Source organism: Echeneis naucrates, chromosome 13 (genome assembly GCF_900963305.1).
Source record: "Echeneis naucrates chromosome 13, fEcheNa1.1, whole genome shotgun sequence".
NCBI lineage: Eukaryota > Metazoa > Chordata > Actinopteri > Carangiformes > Echeneidae > Echeneis > Echeneis naucrates.
The window spans coordinates 9,339,804-9,361,527 of NC_042523.1; the positions used below are offsets into that span (position 1 = coordinate 9,339,804).

Sequence of the window (21,724 nt, forward strand, 5' to 3'; positions counted from 1 at the left end):
AATGTTTGTGTGTGTGTGTGGGACACTAAGTTGCCCACTAGGTGTCACCTTTGTGTACCGGGTCACATGCCGACTTCGGTAGGAACCTTTCTTCAGGTAACAGGTGTTGCTCGACGGTGAAGCAGAAATAGTTTTTTGTACGCGACGCCTGGCCGAGTTAAGCCTTCTGGATGTATTTGTGTTTACTGAATTAATGGATTTTGATGGCCACTACTGGTTGGATTCTTGCATGAAGCACATTGAAGATAAAAACGGTGAGAAATAAATAATCCATTAAATTTCAAGCAGAAGACGTCGGATGCTTTATTTCACTGGACCCGCGGAAGCAGTTAGCCGCTACAAGGATATCAAATATTAGGAAAATTAAGGCTGAAGTGATATTTTGTAAAGTGTTAAGTTCACTTAAATATTTTATGTTATCCATATCATTAATATTTTACAGATCTAACCTGTTAGTGAACAATCCATAGGCAAATAAGACATATGTTTAGAATATCCTGTGACTGAGCCCTGATCCCAAACTTCATCAACAGGACTTCAGACTTCCTCCACTAGAGGTCTAAACAAATACGATACTAAATGCCTCCATATCAGCCGACAGTTAGAAGTTGTGTAAAACAATAAAAAATGAAGCAAACTAAGCATTTTTTTTGTACCTGCTGTGAGTTTAATTTTAATGAAGCAGTTTAGGTGATTAATATCACATACTGTTAAGGAATAATTCATTCGTAGAAACGAGGGACTTTTGTTGTAGAACGAGTAAATAGATCATTCTTGTTCTTCGGTACACTCAACCAAGAAAAAGATCTGAGTACTTCTTCAGCCGCCGCATTTGAGCATCCTGAAAAAAGATGACTGTAAGCAGAGCTTCATACGAATGCTGGCACTGTCGTAAATTCTTGTTTTTCTTAATATTCTCACGAATATATTCATAATGTGACAGTTGTGACAAAGGAAGTAAAGACTATGGGCCATGTGCAGCAGTGTGAGACAGTATACATGATACAAAGAGTGTTTAGGTTGTCCAGATCTCATACCTTTAACTCCATGCTTTTAAAATCACCAGCTGCTGTTCTGGTGAAAAGCAGTGTGTAGGGAAGACCTCATGTTATTTTGAAACTCCCTGCTCACTTCCTAGTCCAGAGGAAAGATAAGGTTAGCCATACATCACTGACCACTGTCTTTCTGATGTTAATGAGCACAGAGCCTGCACTATGCATATGCAAATGTTGTCGAAGCACTTAGCTGAGTGTTTGTGGCCACACACTAGACATTGTAAACAACGGCCTGTTGTGCCAAGCCACGGCTTCTCACACTCAAACAGAAAATGTGTGTCAGAGAAATGAGGGCGGCCTTTGCATCAGTAATGTGCCAGGGGGAAAAAAATGTATGCATATATGTTCAGGATACGATCACTGGGCTCATGTACATGCTGCTCTCCTCTGGGCCAAGGACAATACACTACGAATAAATAAGGTTTATCCATTCTAAATAATCAGGTGTCGACATTACATTTCAAAATAGTAAAACTGTGGCACTCTGTAGGTATAGGTTTTTAGCCAACATAACCTATATAGTCAGTTTATTTCTTTAGTGGTTTTTTCTTTCCCCCAAACAGAACAGCTGCTTACAAAAAAAAAAAAAAAAGCAGAAACTGCACATCCTCATCCATCATTGCTGTAGGAGACAATTTATCCACTGTGCACCAGTCTCTCTTGATCAATAAATGCTCCTCTGTGTGAGTGAATATAATGGGTTATTGTTTTATTCATTTTTTTGTCTAAGAAGATACCACAGAGCTCATGTCCCTTTTACCTTAGATGGAGTATTCCTTTGTCCTTTGTGTATTTTTCTGCCTGGACAGCGTAGTCAGTTTGCTCTCAGATGTTCAAAGATACTGCCACAGTAATGAGTGAGGCTCAAAACCCAGACATGACCCCTGCCCAGTGTGGGCGATTTTATACAATACTTTGTGTCAACTCCCTTTATCTCCCCCCATAATCTCAAAACCCTTTGATTCATGTTTCGACTCTAAATCTCAGGAGTAGCTGACTATGGAAAGCTGAAAGCTAACTACATCCTCGGTGGAGACAATGACTCCAATGACTCCCATTATTATACCCTTGAAAATTTCATTCATAAAATCACACACTGCTACAACAGCCACCAGTTTTTTGTTTTTTGTTTTTTTTGCTTGGCTGCAAGGATTTACTCCCATTCAACCATGAGTGAGGTGGGGCATAATGCGTTGAGTCCCAACTTGCAGTCTGTGTCCCTGCCCAGTATCTATTAAGATCAGCATCAATCCTCAGCAACAAAAAAATATTTGTGTATTGCTGTCAGTATGTGTACGGGATCTTGTAACACTAAAATGCTGAAAGATCTGACAATATGGTGTAACATTTCCCTTTCATTTCAGTCAATTATCAAAAACAAACAAACAAAAAAAGAACAGTATGTGTTTAAATACTTACCAGTAGTTCCCAGCTTTCATTAGCCTGATTCCTCTAAAACAAAGATATCTAATCTCAACTTTTTATCTCAAATAGTTTTGTTGAAATGAATGTGTGCCCATGAAATTGCTTTGTAAGTCTGCACGTTTACAAGCATATATATTAGCCTTTGTATGTGTTTATTTCTATAGGTGTATTAATCATTTTAAAATTTGTGAAGACAAATCAAATTTCACGCGCCTCAAAGTGATGTGGATATATATTTTTAGGGTTTCATTTCTTATGTAAGTCAAAGTTGAGCAAGCATTGCTGAAGAGAGTAGATTTTATATCTCAGAATAAAGAATTTTTTAGGTAAAACTGGAGCCAAACAGTGCCAAAGGTCTTTAATTTGGAAATGAAATGGACTCTTCCTATACCACCCAGCCGTGTCAGTCACGTTTGCCATTTCAGTTTATGATCATGCCTGGATGTCAAGCTCCTTTTGAATGCTTGGATGTTGTCCAAAGAATGTGGGAATAGGAGCGGGAAAGTACACCTGAAAGTCTTCCCTCAAAGAGCTTTTTAAGTGTCTGATTTAGACATCTCATCCTTTCAGCTTCATCCAGGTAAATAGTTGGAATGCAGGCATGTGAGAGTCATCTGACCTGAAGGATTACAGCGTTCATTGGTAAGAGGTGAAAGTATAATGTGCAAAGCGAGCAACTAATCTGTGTGGAGAATGTGACCCTGCCTTAAACCTCACAGGCAGGGGCAGCTGGAAGACCAAAGTCCTCAGGCCACTAGAACAAAAGAACACAGTCCATAAACAGTGTGTTTTCTTGGCATGGTTTCTGCGCACAGTATGCGATGGAAGGAAAAATGATTAAAATCAGGTTAAGAAAGCCATGTTTGAAGCCTATGAGGTTTTCGGTTCCAATGGTGAATGAAATATTTACGCTTGACAAAAAGATTTATGATGAATCTGTCAATAGTTTGCATATTTGAATATGAATCTCAAAAAGCTGCAAAGGGGTGCCGGTGCGCTAAGAATGACGCTAACGCTAGATGTCTGGCAGCTTTGTGGGGGTGGTGGGGGATCCAGCACGTTCAAAGCTCATTCAGCAAATCAAAACTGGTTTGTTCAATCTGTGCACAGCCTGGGCAGGAAAAATATATATACTGCATTTTGCATGTTAGCTCTGTGATTATAGATGTGTGATATGATATGAAAGCAGCATAAAAGTCTCAGTACTGACAGAAAATCTCTTTAAGCAGAAGAACTATACTTTTATGTGTATCACCATGAGATAGAAGGGGAAGCACTCTGAGATGCACCCACAATCATTCAGAAATTTTATTGTCTTCATGCAGAATAAAGTAATCTAAAACATGATTCTCTCATTACAATCACATATGATTTCATTGGTTTAGTCTGATTTAAAGGCTGAAACAAAGAACAAATATACTACTACTTGAATATTTAACTCATCATGAAGCAAGCCTAAGTGATCAACGGGGGCTAGCCTAGCCAGCTAAGTTGCCTTTTTGTTGCACGACATGCTTCATTGTTGTCTGATGGACAGAGCTGCTTTCCTCCTTTTCTTCGTGCTGAATTGTGCTTTTGCTCTTTCAATGGACAGCTGAATTGCACTCATAGTAGGACCGGCTGAGGTAGTTGTGAAGGCCTTTTCAGATCTCTGCACACTGAACTCTTCAGCAGGGGCCACTTTGGCTGGCGTGGTTGTGAATGTTGTTGTGTGCTCAGTTCGTTCAGGGGTAGAGACTCGCTTGCTGAGAGCATCAGGTGCTGCTTTCCTTCGTGGTTTCCTCTGCCGTCTGTCTTTTGGCTGCCTGTGTCGTTTCGGAGTTATTGTAGTGGCTGCTGTTGTGAAAAGCCTCGATTCACTGTGAGTTTCTAGTATCCCCAGTGGCCAGCTGACTGCAGCAGTGGTTGTAGAGCTACTCGAGGCATCACTTGGCTCTGGCGTTGTGAGAGCAGGGAGCACAATTTCAGAACTGTTGTGGTAAAGTGGCTTTTCAGTTGGAGGAGACAGAGCTGTTTTCCTCCTTTTCAGTACTCTCACTTTGGCTCTTTGCTTTTTTAAAACGCTAAAGGAAGAGTTCAGAGCTGTAACGTGTTGCACTGTTTTCCCACCATGTATGTGTGGCCTGTGTGAAACCTGCTGCTGTGTGGAAGGGACCTGTGTTATGGTGGGAGCCCTGCTGATGGGGATCACTTTCAAATAGTCCTCGGAGGAGCTTTTGCGGGTAACAGATACCGCATGAGAAGCCCCACTGACTTTCGTCCTGTGTTTCCTCCCCATCCTGTGTCCTCTCTCCTTTGACCTGTTCCTTTTGACTGTGGGGATTACAATGTCAGTGAAAGTTTGTTTTTCAGTGTCACCATCTGGCTGATCTGTTGGAGATACCATATTGGTGGTGGGAACAGAAAAGCCACTCAGCTTCTCTGTTGTGTTTGTTACAGGCTCCTCAGAAAGTGGAAGAGCAACTTTCTTGCCCTTCTTCCGCCTCCCCTTCCTTAATCTTCTGGATTTTGCATCATTAGGAAAAACTGTTATGTTTCTTCTTGCAGAAAGAGAGATTTCTTCTGTCAGTGCATCAGAGTCAGACGCCACGGATTTCTTCTGAACAGTCACAGATGGTGTAATGGTAAGCATTTGGTTATTTACTCCTGGTTCATCTTTCATGACTTCATTGGAAGGTTTCTCATGTCCAACCTCATAGTCTTTGTCACCCACTCTGTTTCTATTTGACTGTTCATGTTTGTGTGACTCACCAATGAAATCGCTCAAGCCAATAACTTCTCCCGTTTTGCTGCCCGAGGGTGAAACTGCACCTTTTTCCTCTGATTTCTGCTTTCTCTTCCTCCCCTTTCCTTTTCCTCTCTGCTTTTTGGTTTTATTTGTCTTCCCTGTCTTCTTCTTCTTCTTCTTTTTCTCTGAGCCTTGCGTTTTGTCTTTATCAGAGTCGGCGGTGGAACTTTGAGAGGTGGAGACGGTGGCGAGGACCTTAATGAAGTCCTCTGCAGCAGTTACGACGTTTGTGAGCGAAGGCTCCTCAGGGCTTGAAACGGTTGACCGAGTTGTACTCTCCAGTGTCTCTTCTTCCTTCTTCATTTTGGGAGGAGCCAACGTCAACACATCAATGGCATCAATACCACCATAGTCGTATGGAATCGCCTCTTTTGGTACAGCGATGGGGAACCTCCCATACTGTTTACATCTATGGGAGCAGGAAGAAAGAGGATGTGAGTAATACAGCTCAGCATATTGCAAAGCTACTTAGAAGTTAAACTCAAGAGTGTATTACTTACGTGCCATACCAGTGCCGCTCTGCACACTGTTCTTCATAGACAAATTCAAAACAAGGCACGCCGATAACATTGAAGAAAGCCTGACCAATGACCCTGGAAGATGAGTCATTGACACGCTTCAGACAGTTTCTCAGCCTGCAGAGAGGGACAAAACAAAAACTATTCAATTATTAAATTATTTAAATTAAATTAAATCAACTATTAAATTATTCAAATACAAAAGTAAAACTGCTGATACAATTTGACAGTAACTCAAACTGTGGTGTTTGGCTATACGCTTTCCGCTTTTTAGGAGGCAGACTCAAGAAACTGTGTTCATTCAATAAATTCTGGTTTATTTACATGTTGCACCACGCTACACATGCAACCAAAATATGTCTCATCTGAACAAAACTAATTAACTGAACATGTGCACACAGCTACACCATTATTCCCCCTTAGTCCCACAGTACACAGGTGGAAATGGGGACCAACGCTGTGTTTTCGCCTACTTTGAAATAACTACTTGTCCAAATTTTTCTAAATAGAAATTCTCAGGTGTCAAATCAGGCAGAATAATCACATTTATCTGATATGTCTAGATTATGACAGAATTTTCATTTTATACAAACATATCTGACGAGTACCATTTGTCAGAATGCTTTAAAAGCTGCAGATTAAGCAGTGACAGTTTCACTGAGTTCTTAGCGTCCTCTTCATATCAGCAATATTTTGTATTAATTAGACTATACTTCCAAGGGCTTGTATAGTTGAGTGGCGGTGCAAATATCTGGAGAGAATAACATAAGTCAGAGTAAAAAGCTATTTATTGAGCTTAATGCCTTAAATGTCCTCAATGTAACATTTGACAAGTTCAGTCTGTGAGCCACCTGTTGTATTCATTATAGTATTAGTTACTTTCTCACGTGTCTCTCTCGTGAATTTATATAACAATGCTTTCGTTCTAAACCTAAAAACCTCAGATACTCTGTGCTCTTTGCCCCACTATAATAAGCACAGAGCTGATCCAACATATGTGATAGTTCGATAGAATCAATTATAAACTCTTTTGGATGTAAAGCAAATATGCTTAAAAGGCGTTTACTCACGCATTGTCACAGTCACAGTGGCAGATGGAGTGCCACTTGAAATTGGTGTATCCATATTTTGTGGAGAAGGCATGGATGACATGAGGACAGTGGTCATGAGTACGACAGCAGCTGTCCGTCTCCGCAAAGGTTCCTGCAAAAACGAGGTCACAATTATCAAGTCCTCAGTCGGCACACTAACACAATTCTTTTCATTAGCGCAAAAACGTCTGCTAACCTACCCAGCTGGTCATAGTTATCAGCCATGTTCCCAGCTCCACACCACAGGGTCCCCGGATAAGTAAAGCCTCTCTTGGACCTCTTTAAAACCTTGTTCTGCAGTTCGGGGTCCTCAGTGCCACCCCTTTCCATCCTGTCGCCGCTCCTCAGTTTGAACTCGCGGCACATCACTTTGGCTTCATCCATGCGCGTAAAACGCGTCTCCGGCTGCTGCCCCCCGGCTGCCTTCTGCTCTTTCGGCTCCAGTCTGCATTTGTGCGTGAAGGATTTCACTTGCGTGTGGTTCACAGTGACGGAGCAGTTCACCATCCTCCCGGAGGGGCTGACCACCGAGCGCAGCACCTCGGTGCCGTCGGAGACCTGGTAGAGGAAATTCTCCCCCGCTGCTGACATTTTTGCGCAAAAGGTGCCGTTGAGCATGGAGAACATGCCTTTGCCCTCTTTCTCTACGTCCAAAAAGTCTCCCTTGACGAGGTTTCTGTCCAGATAAGACAGAAAGACGAAGAAGACGGACCACATGATGAGCTGAGTACCGCTTTCAGCACCATGCGTACCGCAGACAGCTCCTGTCGTTCTACCGGCGCTCCGTAGCTTCCCTCCCACTTTTAAGGCGAAGCTGGAAGCGGTGCGATTATTAATGCAGCATATGGCACCGCTGGGAGGAGTTAGCTCAATGGACCGCTTTGGACCTCTCTCTTGGGGAGTGAATTTTTATTCATTATGCAAAGCCCCAAAACGCACGTTACTGTAGGCGCCCAAACAGCATTTTGAAACCTCCCGAAGGAGATGATAGGGTTAATTTGTGTGTGTGTGCGGCGCAAGATGACCGCAAGTTACGTCCCGACCCTCCCCCTCCCTCCCTTGGCTCACTCCCCACAAAGTGGAGATTTACTTTGGGAACGCGCATGGAGGAGGTTGTGGCTTGTCCCAGCTTTCCATGGTAACAGGCATGGGGTGATTGTGCCAACCCAGGAGATTGGACATCTTTCAAATGCCACAAAACAGCCACTGAAATGGTGGTGACCTTCATCACAATGCGGGAACAAAACTCTTTCATTGAGGAATGTGGAGAAAGGTTGGTGCTGTTGCACGCAAACCCAAACTGATAGAAAGAGCCTGGGAGCCAGTGGCCTGTTCCACTAAACTGAGAGGTCACACAAAACTCCTGAAAATCACGGAGGCATCAGCTGACTGCTTGGTATCCAGTATCCTCACCTATCAGGCCACCAGGACCAGTATTAGTACCTGCCTTGGCTTCCATAGATGTTAAGTGTTTTGGCATCTGCTTTTGTTGTGTTATTAAAATATTATTTTACTCCAATTTCATCATGCTAAAATGTGAAAATTTGCCATATCTGATCAAATGCTAATTCCCTGTCAAATTACTCCAATCCTTTCCCAACAAATGATAAGGCTAGTAATACCCACACAGACATTTTCATAGAAAGAATACAAATTCCAATCAAGATTGCATTTGGTCATTGTATTTTGTCATGCATTCGTACCAAGTACCTGAAAGTATCTGAAATATCGAACCCCGCACACAAAATATATGCCATCAGGCCTGTTGGACTTGACAGACTTGTTTGTTTCCAGAAGGAAAATCAGGGAATAATAAAAAGCAGAATTTACTGCTACTAGTCCGACAAGACAATACAAGACAAATAATCTTTGCTCACAAACCACAAATTGGATATTTCCATATAACATGAATAAAAGAGCCAACAATTTTGTTGCAGGAAAATCCTTGGAATTCTATGAAAATGTCTTTCTTTTCAATAGATATATGATGCTTTCAATCTTGGAGCTTTCTGGGCCCAACTTAAAACTCAATGATCCTTTAAACCTGATCCCTAGTGAACTTGGCAGGCTTCCATAGCGGTCCATAGTCCAGCATATTGTAGGCCTTTACACATTGGGCACAGTGTTTATGAAAAAAGCTTTATATCATCGACTCAATGGAAAAAAATGTGTTTCATGACTGCTGATCTCTGTCGTATCCACGCCATGTCTGGGCTCTCTGGGCTTTCATGTGACATGTTCATTCTCTAAAATGCTTCAAAAAATGATGTACAACTGGTCATTTATGAGGAAGTGACTGTCCCCCAGGGGGAAGAAAAACCTTTTGTCAGGTTGAATTTTTAATCAGCCCAGTGTTTTGTCACATGACTGTTCTTATTCAGAGCTTGAGAGGCGGAGATCCAGCCTACTCAAGGCATTGAAATCGGATTGTTTGGAGGCGGAGAGAAATGATGTAAAATCACCAGACACAACATTCGACCAGATCCTGAGAGGGAAGAGGGGGCAAAAAGTCTCTCATGAATAAAAGTGTTCACTTGAGGAGGGATTTAGGGCGAGGAGGGACCAATAATCCTGCTGTTCACCAGGAATTATCCAGAATCAATTTAGGTGACACATAATGAAATATGTATTACATTGATTCCTGCTTTTCTTTGCTCATGTGGACCCACAGGCCAGCAGCCGCAGGACATTGCTCCCTGTAGGCCACAAGAAGTCAGTGTCCTTGAGTTCTGTCAGTGTATCAGCCTGATGTGTTTGTAAATCAGTGAACGCTGTCAACTCATCAATGATGCCAATGACATCAATGATCTTACAAATGATCGAAATGAAATGTGCTCCAAGTGGCATGACCTTGGACCCCAAGTTTATAAGTCACAACCTGCTTGCTACATTTTTCTGAGACTGTTAGTTAATCCATTTAAATTTTAGCCATTCTGTTTTTTCCAAACCTTCGTTCAATTATTGTTATTGAATGAATAGTTATTATTGAATTTATTACCGTTATTCAGCAACTACATTAATTGTTTTAAAATGGCGGCTGCAGATGTGCATTTGGAGTGGATGGACTTTTTTGAAAAGACATTTCTTGTTTTGTAGCTCATTGTTTTGTTTTTACTGGCCAAACCAGAGAGAGAGCTAAAAGGAAAGCAAATCATGGATTACAAAAAGGGATTTCATTATCAGATCAGTCTTTGTTAATCTGGTCTAATTTATCAACTCCTTGTTGTTGTTTGAGTGCAAATGATGTCCAGAAGAAAGAATATCAGCATATCAATGTAACGTCTCCTGTGAGTCCGAAGGGGTTAAGATACACATGAATCCAAACTGTGGGAAAGTAGCGTTGGTGTTTGCAGAGAAATGAACACCCAGTCTTTAGCTCAGCTTGAACTCTGTTGCAGGAAACCAGGCTGAAATTTCAGATGTCAGAAGCTTATTTGATGACAGTAATGATCGTTTCACTCTGAGAACTGGGAAATCTGCAGAGATCGAAGATTTTCTTTCGCCTGCAGTGAGCATGATCGCAATCTGAGCTTATGTAGACACCGGTCCTCTGGTGATTATAAACATCTGCAGAATAACAACCTGAGATGGGGATGAGAAATGATTTTAACATTTTTACAGGATCTTCAGTCGAACTTCGGTTCTTTAGTTTTTTGTGAAGTCAAATGTATTCAGCCAAGTTTTACTGCAAAAAAAAAAAAAAAAGACAAACTTTTATATAGTTTATTAATTAAAATGAAATCTGTTTGGATTTGTATTATAATCATTTATGTTATTTTAGTTTCCTACTGCTCTGGCTCAAGTTTCAACCTTTAACTTCTTCAGTGTTTGACTGCATTTAGGAAGAAACAATAAAATTAGAAAAGGAACCAAATATGGAACAAAGACTGGTCATTAAATAGCGACTGGACAACATTTTGAATGAGAAATCCTGCTTGGGGTACTAATAAGAGTATGTACCTGCATTTGGAGTTAAATTAACAGCCCCTTCCCACCCACCATTCACCCCACTCGAAACTGATATGGGCTGCTCTCATTCTGTCTGCTGTTCATTCACCCCAGTCTCTCCCTCGAACAACTCCGAAAATTTGTTTGTTTTTGCTAAATGGACGTGTTGGCTGTTCCCACGGAGAGGAATAAAGGATGGTACCTGGCTCTAATGGCCCCCAATACAAAAGGACCAACATTTGCCTGGCTGGATCCTTCCAGACTCTACTGCAACTCCCTGGTATGATGATTTCTAATTCCATAGCAGACTGTTGAATTGTTGGTAACATCTCCCTGCTCCCTGAACACATTTTAAAGTGTATTTGTAACAGCAGAAATGCTCATGGAGTGTTTTTACCATATGCACAATTTGCTCTCTTTGCACTGGGTTCAGGCTCTTGCAGACTGTGTGAAAGACCTTCTGAGTCCATTCTGCTGCGATACCATTGACCTGGTTGCTGGCATAGATGCAATGGGGTTCATTCTTGGTAAATAAATAAACCAGTTCCATTTAGAGAGAAAAGTAAATGCTACATTAAAGGCAGTTGCATTCCGTGCTTCTAAATTTATTTTAAGGCAGCTCAGGAAACCTAACCCCTCTGACATAGACACTAAATTTATCCTTCCTCATGGTGCATGACAATGTTGTATGAGAATGTTTCAAGACAACTCTTGCTGGTGTGCATGCATGTCTTTAGTAGATATTGTATTTTTCAGGGACATCTGTGGCTACGATTCTTGGAAAAGGTTTCCTGGCTATCCGTAAAGCAGGACACCTGTGTGTTGCAACACAAAGTCAAAACTACACAGACTACACAGGCCGAGAAAAGACTATGGAAATAAGACTGGATGTGCTAAAACCAGGTTAATCTTTACTTGCTTTTTACTCTTTTACCATATCACATACTTCTCTTGGGTTGTTGAGTGTTTACCCAGCTAGTGATGTTTGGACATGTCAGGGTCAGGAACTGTGCTTAAAAAAGCAACAAAAAACGCTAACCCTTGTTTGATTTAGGCCATTTTACTCTTCAGCTGTGCAGGGTATGCCATTTGTCATCTTCGAAAATATACAGTCATTTAATTGGATTATTTTCTGGCATCAAAGTTTTACACTGAAAGTTGTTCTAGAAGTTGTGAGGAAAGCTTAAAAGTAAAAAAATTCAAATAACAATCAAATTCTAAAATATAAACTGAACAAGACTTTGACTAGGATATAACATTTACTCCTCATGTCTTAAAAATCCAAAACATTAATATACAATAAGTCCCTCGTTCATAAATTTTTTTTTATTCATTTTGATGAATCCCCCCCCCCCAAATAAAACACATACTCACAGACTTTGATTGTACCGTCAGTTAGTTTAAACAAAAGTAGGTATCTTAAAGTAGAAATAAAGCATATTTACTAATTGTTTTGCTTTGAGAGTAACTTATTCACTTATTCTCCGTCACACAGCATCCCCTAGTGTTGGCTGGAGAAACTTACAGCTGTATCATGTTTCTACTATAACCAAACAGAATAAGTTCCCTTTAAGACCAAAGCTTGGGAGGAGCCTGAACCCTGCTGGAATGAACTAAGTAACTACATATAAATAAGTAACCACCTCAAGCAACTCCAACATTAAAGTGCTGGTTACGCACTGATTCACCAGTCTGAACACTGTATTAGAAATAGTATATCATAATAATAATTAGTCATTAGGGATATTTTGCTTTTGCTTTTCAAACTGAACTCAGTTTTGCTGTTCACACCTGGTTAAACTCGTTCAAGTAGGATTTAAAATGTCAAACCTTTAGGAGTAATGTATATTTTTAATTGTTTACTTTAGTAAAGCATGAGTTATTATTGCATCATTTGCGCAGTGGCATATGAATATGCATGGTCTTGTGGTTTGCCCAGAAGAATCATTGACACTCGGTGTTTCATAGGTATGAAAGTGTTGTTGGTGGACCAATGGATAGAGACTGGAGGGACAATGAAGGCAGCCATCCAGTTAGTTGAGAGACTGGGAGCCACTGTTGTAGGTCAGTCAATATGAATGTAATTATTCTGCCTTTTTTTTTTTTTTAATGCAAATTTTGAACCCTCAGCATCAACATGCCAACATCCCACTCTTGTTTCTTGCAGGTGTAGCCGCTGTTGCCATTGAAAATACCGAAGGAGGGAAGTGGATTAAAGAAAATTACAAATTCTCTCACTGCATACCAAACGAGCTGCAGAGCCAAATTGATCAGAAGCATCTGGATTCATTGAACAGCTTCATCAACTGAAAGTATCAAAGTGTAAAACAGGTTGAAAAAAGAAGAATAAAAGGGAAAGAACAACATTTCTCTTTATAGCAATTTTGTATTTGCTTAGAAAGTTGTCACAAATGTTTATAATGTCCTTTTTCTAAACAGTATAAGCTGTTACTTCTACAAAATTAGTTTAAACTTTTTTTAATAACTTTATTACATGTAACACTTTAAGAAAGACAATAAGTCAAACATTAACACATTAAATTTCAGTTTCTGGTAAAAAGAAAAAAACAAGAATTAATTCAGTCAATGATTTGATTGTAAACAAAAAGGCACAAAGTACCGATGAAGAATACACTGCAGATAAGTTGCACAGCTGCATCTGCGTGACAACCATGAGTCAAATGATAAAGATAACAAGAGCAAAAGACAATCAGCAGGATAGTTAAGTAGAAGAAAACACTCTTAGCAGTCGTCTTGTGACTTACAGCAACATTATGGAGATATAAAATAATATGAAAAAGTACCAAAAATGTCAACAAAGGGATATAAGTAAACCAGAGTATTATGGTAAATATGATAAATTGTGATTGCTTAAAAAAAAAACAAACTGCAGCAACAAAAGTGAAGGCTTGATTAGTAAAGTAAGCATCCAGAGTCATTCTTCAGCATCGCAACAGAACCGGTCATTTTTGTGTAATTCCAGACAAGTTAAACTGAGCAACACCGAAAAAATCCACATCCCACAGAGGAAAACTCATCACAGGCCAGGAAAAACTGAACTCAGAGATGCCAGGGAGAGAAACTCCGGCATCCCCCTCCTTCTTTGACCACAGAAATCCCTCCTACGATCTGAAAGCGCAACCAGTCCTTTTCCACTGAAAGAAAAACCAAACCCACATTTTCAGTCTGCACCTTTTCACTTTGAACTCCTACTTCCCTCCCTTACTGGCAGCAGTTGGGCTGTTTCTTCTTCGACGTAGTGTAGAGATTGCTGGAAGTGCTGTTTATTCCTGAAACAGAGACAGAGTTGGGTGGGTTAAAACTGGGCCACATTTGTCCTGATTTCCATGGTTATGGAGAGCGACTGTGGGGATACTCACTGACAACATCTCCAATTTGTCTCGATCCACTTTTCTCCAGCTCAGCAAGAACGTTGGTCTCAAATGCCAACGCTGCAACGCGGAAGAAAAACTCTTTCACGTTTTCCCCTAAAGCATGAAAGGGATAAAGATCAGTAAGGGATTGGATGAAAATTACTGAGGTGAGGAGGGGTGGATACTTTTAAAAAAAAACAGGACACTCCTTAAGGCTGTTAATCTTCAAGCAACATCCAGATTTAAAGATCAATGGAAAATTAGTTTTCACTTAGCCTAAACAAACGCTCCGGATAGCTTCATTTGGCATGCATTACAGGGTATGCAAACACATATTTATTTTGATGTTTTATACCAGCAAAGGTAAGTCTACTGTGGAGATAATAAAAAGACAGATATTAAAGACATTCAGTATTAGTCCACGCTATCCTCCACTTGAAAACTAATACTTTTCAAACATTGGAAGAGATCATTGTATTATATTTGAATCCAAACCTGTGAGCGATGAAACAGCCCAGTACTCTGCTCTCATCTCTTGTGCTAGTTTCAGAGCATCTTGTTCAATCTGAGAATACTGAGCAGGAGACTGTTGAAGAAAAGACGTCAAAAAGGTGAGTTGAGGTCAGCTGAAGGACGAGAAAGCACATTCCTGAAGTTTAAGCCTGAACACAAACACTGTGCTGTTGGAAGCCATCCAAACTATTCACATGTGATGCCAGTAAAGACACAGACACATTCGCAGGTATTGTCCCACTGAAACAGTAAAAGCAGCATACACTCAGGTCTTTCTTTGTGCCGACGAGGAACAGCTGGACGGCAGTGGGGTCATTTTCTTTTAAGGCATCTTCAAGCCACTGCCTGCAGACAAAAGAAACACAACTTTATATCCTCCAGCTGTGACCAAAAAAAAAAGAAAAAGTAAGATGTGCTCATAATAAATAAACTTACCTCACATGGCCCAAAGAGGCAACATCATTTACGTCAAACACGATGATCACAACTAGACGAGCAGAAAATATTACAATTAGTGACACAGGTTTCTTCCTCTCGACATTTTAACATTAGTTTACTGCTCAAAAAAAAACACACAAATCTCTCACCCTGGGCTCCTCTGTAGTATGTAGAAGCGATGCATTTGAACCTCTCTTGGCCTGCAGTGTCCCACCTGTAATAGAAACAGTGACAGGTGAGTAAAAGTACACCAGACATAGCTAATCAACTTCATTTTGTGTGTTATAATCCACATATTATACTTACAGTTGTAGACTGAAAGGAACACCCAACACTTCAAACCGCTCCATCTCAAAGTCGACACCAATTGTTGCCTTGTAGTTCTTATCAAAAGCATCTTTGCAAAATCTGACAAGTAAGATTAGGAAGAGTATTGTGGTACGTCATCCACTTTTACTGTTACAGCAGTTACTGTACTGTACTGTTACTGTCAGAGTCTTCTCAATGCTTGGTAAATGAAAAAAAAATCCAGAAATAATATCGAAAAATAGAATACAATGTGGGAAAGAATAAAAACGTACAGTGACTCAGACATCTGTTTATCTGCGTCAAACCACAAACCATCTATCCCTAACTTTAACCAAGGTGCTTCTGTTACCTAAATCTAACAACAGACTGGTTTAGATAGAACTCTTTGTTCGTCATTTGCCCCAGCCACCTCCTGGCAACTCTGCTGTTAATAAATGTAGCACCGAACACAATCCAGACTTTATGTTTCAAGTAAAAGTCCAAATTTAACTAACGTGAGCTGATGATTAGAGCGTTGCTCAGCCTTAGCAGCATTACTGGCAACTATTGTTTAAATGGGAAAATACTGTGTTAGTGAATCCTCAGAGGTGTACAACACAAAATTAGACTGATAGGCGCCAGATAACAACAGTTAGCTGCTGTTCTTTTGGCAGCATGTCAGCATGTCCATTCATTAAACAAGTTTCATGAATAAACCCTATTTCAAAACATAGCAATATATCGCTACTAATCTAAAAATGTGTGCTGTTAGTTTGTAAATATGCAGATATTTTAGATATTGGAAATTAGTAAGAACAAGTTCCAGTTTAATTTGTCACCATAAAAAGAGGCATTTTAAAATATCCCAATTGTCCCATGGCCTGCTGACTCCCTTTGAAAGGAAGATTGTTTTAATAATTAAAAACTGTGCTATTAGCAGAGCTGGATGCTGTTTGAGTTTTCCCTCATTACAGTTTTGTTTTGGTTTTTTTTTATGTTTCCAAGTACTGCACCTCCATTTGCTTTCACCTACTAAGTATTTAACCTTACCTGTTGATCAGACAGGTTTTCCCTACAGCCAGGTCACCCACTACAATGACCTTCGAAATTTTAAACCTGCTGAGAAGAAGAAAAGAGGCTACAATAAGGAAATTTGTGCCAGAAAACAACTATGTGTCCTGCATCATCCAGTGTGTGGTTCCTGTGCTGACCCCACGGTGCCGGTGCGCTGCTCCTGGCAGGCAGTCTTCACTTTATTGTTGAACTCATTTATGGTGTGGAGAGCAGCTTCTTTCTTGAAACACTACGGGAGAGTAAAGAGACTCTGTGAGGCTGTCGACAGTTTTACAGAGGCAGAGCCTGATTAGTGATTGATTTTACCCGAGGCAGCTGAGCGATGATTCGGTCCCTCCGAACAGGAGGAAGGACGCTCATGGCTGAAACCCGGACTGACATCAGGTGTCCTGGTAAATATTTAGCACAGGGACACGGTGTCCTGGGCAGACAGAGAAAAACAATCTGCTCTTTTTTAAGGTGGTAGTATGTGGTGAGTGGTATTTTTGGCTTTGTAATGCAAAGAAATAATTAATTGTTTTTATTCCTTTAAGTGCAAATCAACTTTTAAGCACACCAATCAGGATTTTTTGATTTTGATTTTGGTATCACTTTAAGGTGCTTGGGGAGGTGATCAGTAAATTGAGATGCTGAGCAGGAGCAGATTTTCTTTTTAACAATGAAAGGATGGAGAATAAAAACAAATGACTTGTTTGTTGGGAACAAGATTGAAGGAAAGGAAAAAGTCAAAGGACAGATCTCAGTATCATCAGGGGTCAGATTAGGCTCACTGTTCCCTGTGGACCCTGATCCAGGTGAGCCCTGATCCGGACCCTGATCCAGGTGGACCCTGCTGAACCCCTGAACTAGCCTGTTACAGCCTGGGGGAACCAAAACTGGAAGGAAAACTACTGACACTTAGTCACACAGATGTAGCCTGTCTGTTAGAGTCTGGGGCAAAGGAGGCAGAGACCTAGACAAACGATACTGTAAATTTGGGGGGGGGGGTCCACGCGCAGACAACTGTTGATCCACATTGGTTTAATCCTCGTTCATCCGGCTAAAAGGAGACGGGGCGGAATTTATTCATTTTCTTCTGCAGGCAAGCTGCTTTCGCGGCCGGGTTACCCACAATCCACGTGCAGGTTTAGTCGGTTAGATAAAGAAACACCGCTGTGGTGAGTACTCACGTCCGTCTGCGTTTCTGTGTGTGTCGATCACACTTTCAGAAAATACGTGATGTTCCCCTCGTCGAGACAGGATGGTCGGCTCTCCTCTCCTTCTTCTCACGGCTGCTTTTCCTCCCCCGGATGCTTCCGACCGCAGACTAAAGCCATCCGACTGTCCGGTGAGAAGACGGCGAGGAACCGAGCCGACTGTGAGCCACGGAAGTCTGAGGAGGAGGGGGGGGGTCAGACTGAGACCCGCTGAGACAAACCACTTCCCTGGATTTCCTCTGCTCGGTCCCCTGCTGGAGGAAAGGAGGAATAATCGGAAATGAGGAAGGTGGGAGACATCCATCTATCTACCTACCTGTCTGTCTGCCTGCCTGCCTGTCTGTCTGCCTGCCTGTCTGTCTGTCTGTCTGTCTGTCTGTCTGTCTGTCTGTCTGTCTGTCTGCCTGCCTGCCTGCCTGCCTGCCTGTCGGCCTGCCTGCCTGCCTGCCTGCCTGTCTGTCTGTCTGTCTGTCTGTCTGCCTGCCTGCCTGCCTGCCTGTCTGTCTGCCTGCCTGCCTGCCTGCCTGCCTGTCTGTCTGTCTGCCTGCCTGTCTGTCTGTCTGTCTGTCTGTCTGCCTGCCTGCCTGTCTGTCTGCCTGCCTGCCTGTCTGTCTGTCTGCCTGTCGGCCTGCCTGCCTGCCTGTCTGTCTGTCTGTCTGTCTGTCTGCCTGCCTGCCTGCCTGCCTGCCTGTCTGTCTGCCTGCCTGCCTGCCTGCCTGCCTGCCTTAGTATTAGACCTCTTATTTTATAGCGTATTATACCTTGTGTACTATCTAGATATGTTTATGGTTTAATCAGAGTCTATGGAGATTTTTAAGTGATGCAGACAGATCCTTCATTGCTTAGATTGCTGGTCTGTACTTTTTATTAATTTGTGCTGTAAGCAAGAGTCCAGAAATCCTGGAAATTCATTAGATCAAATTTGGGGACTAGATTGAATTAATGTTACCCTTAAGATGGGTTATTTTTTTTAATTGTATTTTATTTTTATTTCATTTTTGTCATTTCCACCAATCATTTTAATTCATTCAGTGCTTGTTTTTCTATTTAATTACATTAAGAAGGTTACTACTGCCATGTATGCAGTATTATCCTATTATCATGCAAACACACGCCACACCAAAAGAGGTCACTATAAGTGTCTTTTATGAAGGCCTGATTACTCGAAAGTGTGAGAGTCCTCTTGAATCTGTAAGATTTCATCCCAAACAAGTGCATTTTCAGAGGTCTAAACATCCCCAGAAGTCTCAGGTCTGGTGATTTATTTGTTATTTGTTTTTTATTTGCATTTTATGTTTTACAAATATGCTTCCACAAAATGGCCACAAAAGTGCTTCCTTGAAAAACTGTCAAAATACATATTTGCAGCTGATTCTGCATTTGCGATGCCTAAATTATTTAGTGTCACTGCAGCGCTTAGCTTCATGCCAGTCATATTTTCTCGTAGGTAATGGTAAGGCAATGTGTCATAATGCTCATGCTATTTTATTTTTGATATCAGATTGTCTTTTTTTTTTTAACTATACTCATTTCTAAACAAAAGAAGAAGTAAAACAACTGTGACTCTCACATTTAGTGAGAGATGCTAGAATTTCATCTAGATATTGTATTGTTGATCATCAAATCACAATCTCATGGGAAATGTGAATGTCATTGAGAATAATAAAAAATGTTTTTAATCTAAAACATGTACATTTATGTAAATCATCTGACAAAACAGTAATAATAGCCTTATCTGAGCAGGGTTGGAAAAATACACATTAACAGGCCTGTGATTTTAAATGCTTTTTTAATTCATGGTATCACTCAACAATCCAAAATAGAGGGCTCTATAAAAGACTCACTTCAGTACAAGATACATCACACATTATTGTAGTTATTACCAAATTACTTTTGTGTTACTTTGCCTCAGGGATCTCTCAACTGTTTAAAATGCACATACAGACTTTATTCTACATTATATTTATCCTTTTCTATTCGTATGTCATCGTTATCTCTGCCATACTTTTATTTTTTAAAAGGCACTGTGATAAAGGCACTGTAGAACAGATCAGACACATCCACACCATGTGCAGGTCTGATTTCCATGTTGGCTGAAATAGAAAATGAAATGTACAGTTCATCAGGTTCTGTTTTTAAGTCCACTAGTGGTTGACAGTTTTTACTTCTATTATGCTTTGAACAATATCAAAATGGAATGCACATTTTACAACGTATTTACAAAACGCTGTCTACTTTTTTAAGAAAGGGAGACGCATCTCTGCAAAAAAACTATTAATTTTTAAACAAGCAAATATAATTCACACTGTAATGACTTCCTATTACTCCACAACAAGTACAACTTTTTGTGATGCAGTATCAGTAGTGATTGTGCTGCTGCCTGTTTTTGTGATGATTATTATTAGTCTTCTCAGACTAATAATTGGCAGGATGATCCAGCTTCAGCTTCTAATTCCACCAACAAATTAATTATGAAAGCCAGAAAAAGAAGAAATCGTCCTGTATGCTGGTCATTTGCAACTTTATGTACTAGTTGAGTTAAAGCCCAGTATCTCCTCAGCCACAAATGACTTCATTAAGACAATTATTGTATTGCAATATTATTAAAATGTGGCTCTGCTGTTGCTAGAGTCAAAATCAAATGTTTGTTCAAACATCTACAGAGCAAAAACTGGTTACGATTTAAATGTTCACGACATAAAAACATTGTTCACCATGCAGATATTGAAGCTATCCTGTCTGGCAGCCTATTTCTTCATATATCATATAGGTTGTCAGCTAAAACTGTTAGCAAATGCAAACATTTCACATTTCAATGTGTTGAAGTATTTAGCACACAGGGTTTCTTTTGATGGATTCATGAATGGTGTGACAATCTGTTTGCCATGGCACATTGCTGAGATTTAAATGAGAAGACAAATGCCATTCCTGTATTGAGTAAAAGTCTTCTAATGCTGCATTAATGGCAAATTGAAATTTCCAAAAATGAGCAATTTCTCACTTGCAAACATTTAAGTTGAAAGTTTTAATATTGTCTTCAAATCAGACATTCAAATGTCGTATCAAAAATGTTTCATGAGAAATGGTTAAAATAGTCAAAGTTTTACTTCTCTTGTCGTGCCTCAGTTGATGTATTTTGTTGTGATATTGTCATAAATTTATCGTGTGTTCTTATTTAATCATGTGACACTTGGACTATTTTACATTTTGGTCTGGTATTTTCTGGAAAATAGATTATTTTTTAAGAAGCGTTTTCCTGGTTGAATCCAGGTTGACTTAACCAAAATCAAACAATCATGCCTGAGAAAGTCGATTTTTGTGGATGCTCATATCTAGTTTTATAAAAGTACTGAACAGCCTGTAAATGTGGATGTCTCATAAAGTTTTATGTGTCACTGCTAATGATGAAATTGAATAGACGTGCCATTTTGAGCAAATACTGCATTTTTAACCGTTACACGTAAATCTTTAGTAAATTAGTTAAGCTACTCCTCAGCATCTCCAAACTTCATCAACAACGCTCCCCTCTATAGTAGCCCTTAACAGTCCAGATGGGCAGTTTGCTCACTAGCTGGATTTTTTTTGAAGGATTGCAGCTAGTTTTCAACTTTTGGTGAGTTATTATCGCGGCAAAAGTTTGAAACGTCATTAACTGTTTCGTAATATTTTGTTTGTGTAATCTCCATAAAACCACAAAAACCACAGTGTAAAGTGTTTTGTTACTGCAGGACAGAGCCAAGTCAGTTCAGTTCCCTCCAGTGTCCAGTCTTCTTGCTAAACTAAACTAAACTTAACAGCTATTGGTCATGACTTCATATTTGCCATACAAACAGGAGAATGGTATCTGTTTTCTCATTATACACTTGCCAAGAAAGCCACAAACTGTATTTCCCAATATGTCAGCCTTTTCTTTTAAGCTTATAAGAGAGTAATAGTGGCAACATCTAAATTGTTTGGCAAATATCACAGCAACTGAACCCAAAACTATGGCTTGAATTGAAGCTGTAATACTTGTA

At 40.3% G+C, this 21,724-nt stretch overlaps 2 protein-coding genes across 3 annotated transcripts; one reads left to right on the forward strand and one right to left on the reverse strand.

The window, feature by feature from the left end:
- The first annotated feature begins 38 nt into the window (after window positions 1–38).
- LOC115052784 (adenine phosphoribosyltransferase) lies at window positions 39–13,191 on the forward strand. The gene is made up of 8 exons (XM_029517115.1): window positions 39–254; window positions 5,028–5,104; window positions 5,421–5,702; window positions 10,940–11,105; window positions 11,259–11,352; window positions 11,582–11,728; window positions 12,794–12,889; window positions 12,993–13,191. The coding sequence occupies exons 4-8, from the start codon at window positions 10,983–10,985 to the stop codon at window positions 13,133–13,135; spliced, it is 603 nt and encodes a 200-aa protein (XP_029372975.1). The 5' UTR covers window positions 39–254; window positions 5,028–5,104; window positions 5,421–5,702; window positions 10,940–10,982; the 3' UTR covers window positions 13,136–13,191.
- A 6-nt stretch (window positions 13,192–13,197) lies between these two features.
- rab34a (RAB34, member RAS oncogene family a) lies at window positions 13,198–17,959 on the reverse strand. 2 transcript variants are annotated; one of them, XM_029517114.1, is made up of 11 exons: window positions 17,682–17,959; window positions 16,819–16,933; window positions 16,650–16,741; window positions 16,489–16,554; window positions 15,457–15,558; window positions 15,300–15,364; window positions 15,148–15,199; window positions 14,976–15,057; window positions 14,695–14,785; window positions 14,206–14,313; window positions 13,198–14,115 (listed from the first exon to the last, which is right to left on the reverse strand). In XM_029517114.1, exons 2-11 carry the CDS (start codon window positions 16,891–16,893, stop codon window positions 14,048–14,050), a joined length of 801 nt encoding a protein of 266 aa, XP_029372974.1. In that variant the 5' UTR covers window positions 16,894–16,933; window positions 17,682–17,959; the 3' UTR covers window positions 13,198–14,047. The 2 variants fall into 2 exon arrangements, with proteins under 2 accessions (XP_029372974.1, XP_029372973.1); XM_029517113.1 differs by having other exon boundaries at window positions 16,489–16,557.
- Window positions 17,960–21,724: the final 3,765 nt, after the last annotated feature.

Excerpts from the sequence above, each read along its gene's own strand:
- rab34a (XM_029517113.1), bottom strand. The coding sequence starts at position 16,893 with ATGTCAGTCCGGGTTTCAGCCATGAGCGTCCTTCCTCCTGTTCGGAGG. Across the intron at positions 16,558-16,649 it reads CAGCGCACCGGCACCGTGGG|CAGGTTTAAAATTTCGAAGG; the intron begins GTCAGCACAGGA and ends TCTTCTTCTCAG. Across the intron at positions 15,559-16,488 it reads AAAACCTGTCTGATCAACAG|ATTTTGCAAAGATGCTTTTG; the intron begins GTAAGGTTAAAT and ends CTTACTTGTCAG.
- LOC115052784 (XM_029517115.1), top strand. The coding sequence starts at position 10,983 with ATGGACGTGTTGGCTGTTCCCACGGAGAGGAATAAAGGATGGTACCTG. Across the intron at positions 11,353-11,581 it reads TGCAATGGGGTTCATTCTTG|GGACATCTGTGGCTACGATT; the intron begins GTAAATAAATAA and ends TGTATTTTTCAG. Across the intron at positions 12,890-12,992 it reads ACTGGGAGCCACTGTTGTAG|GTGTAGCCGCTGTTGCCATT; the intron begins GTCAGTCAATAT and ends TGTTTCTTGCAG.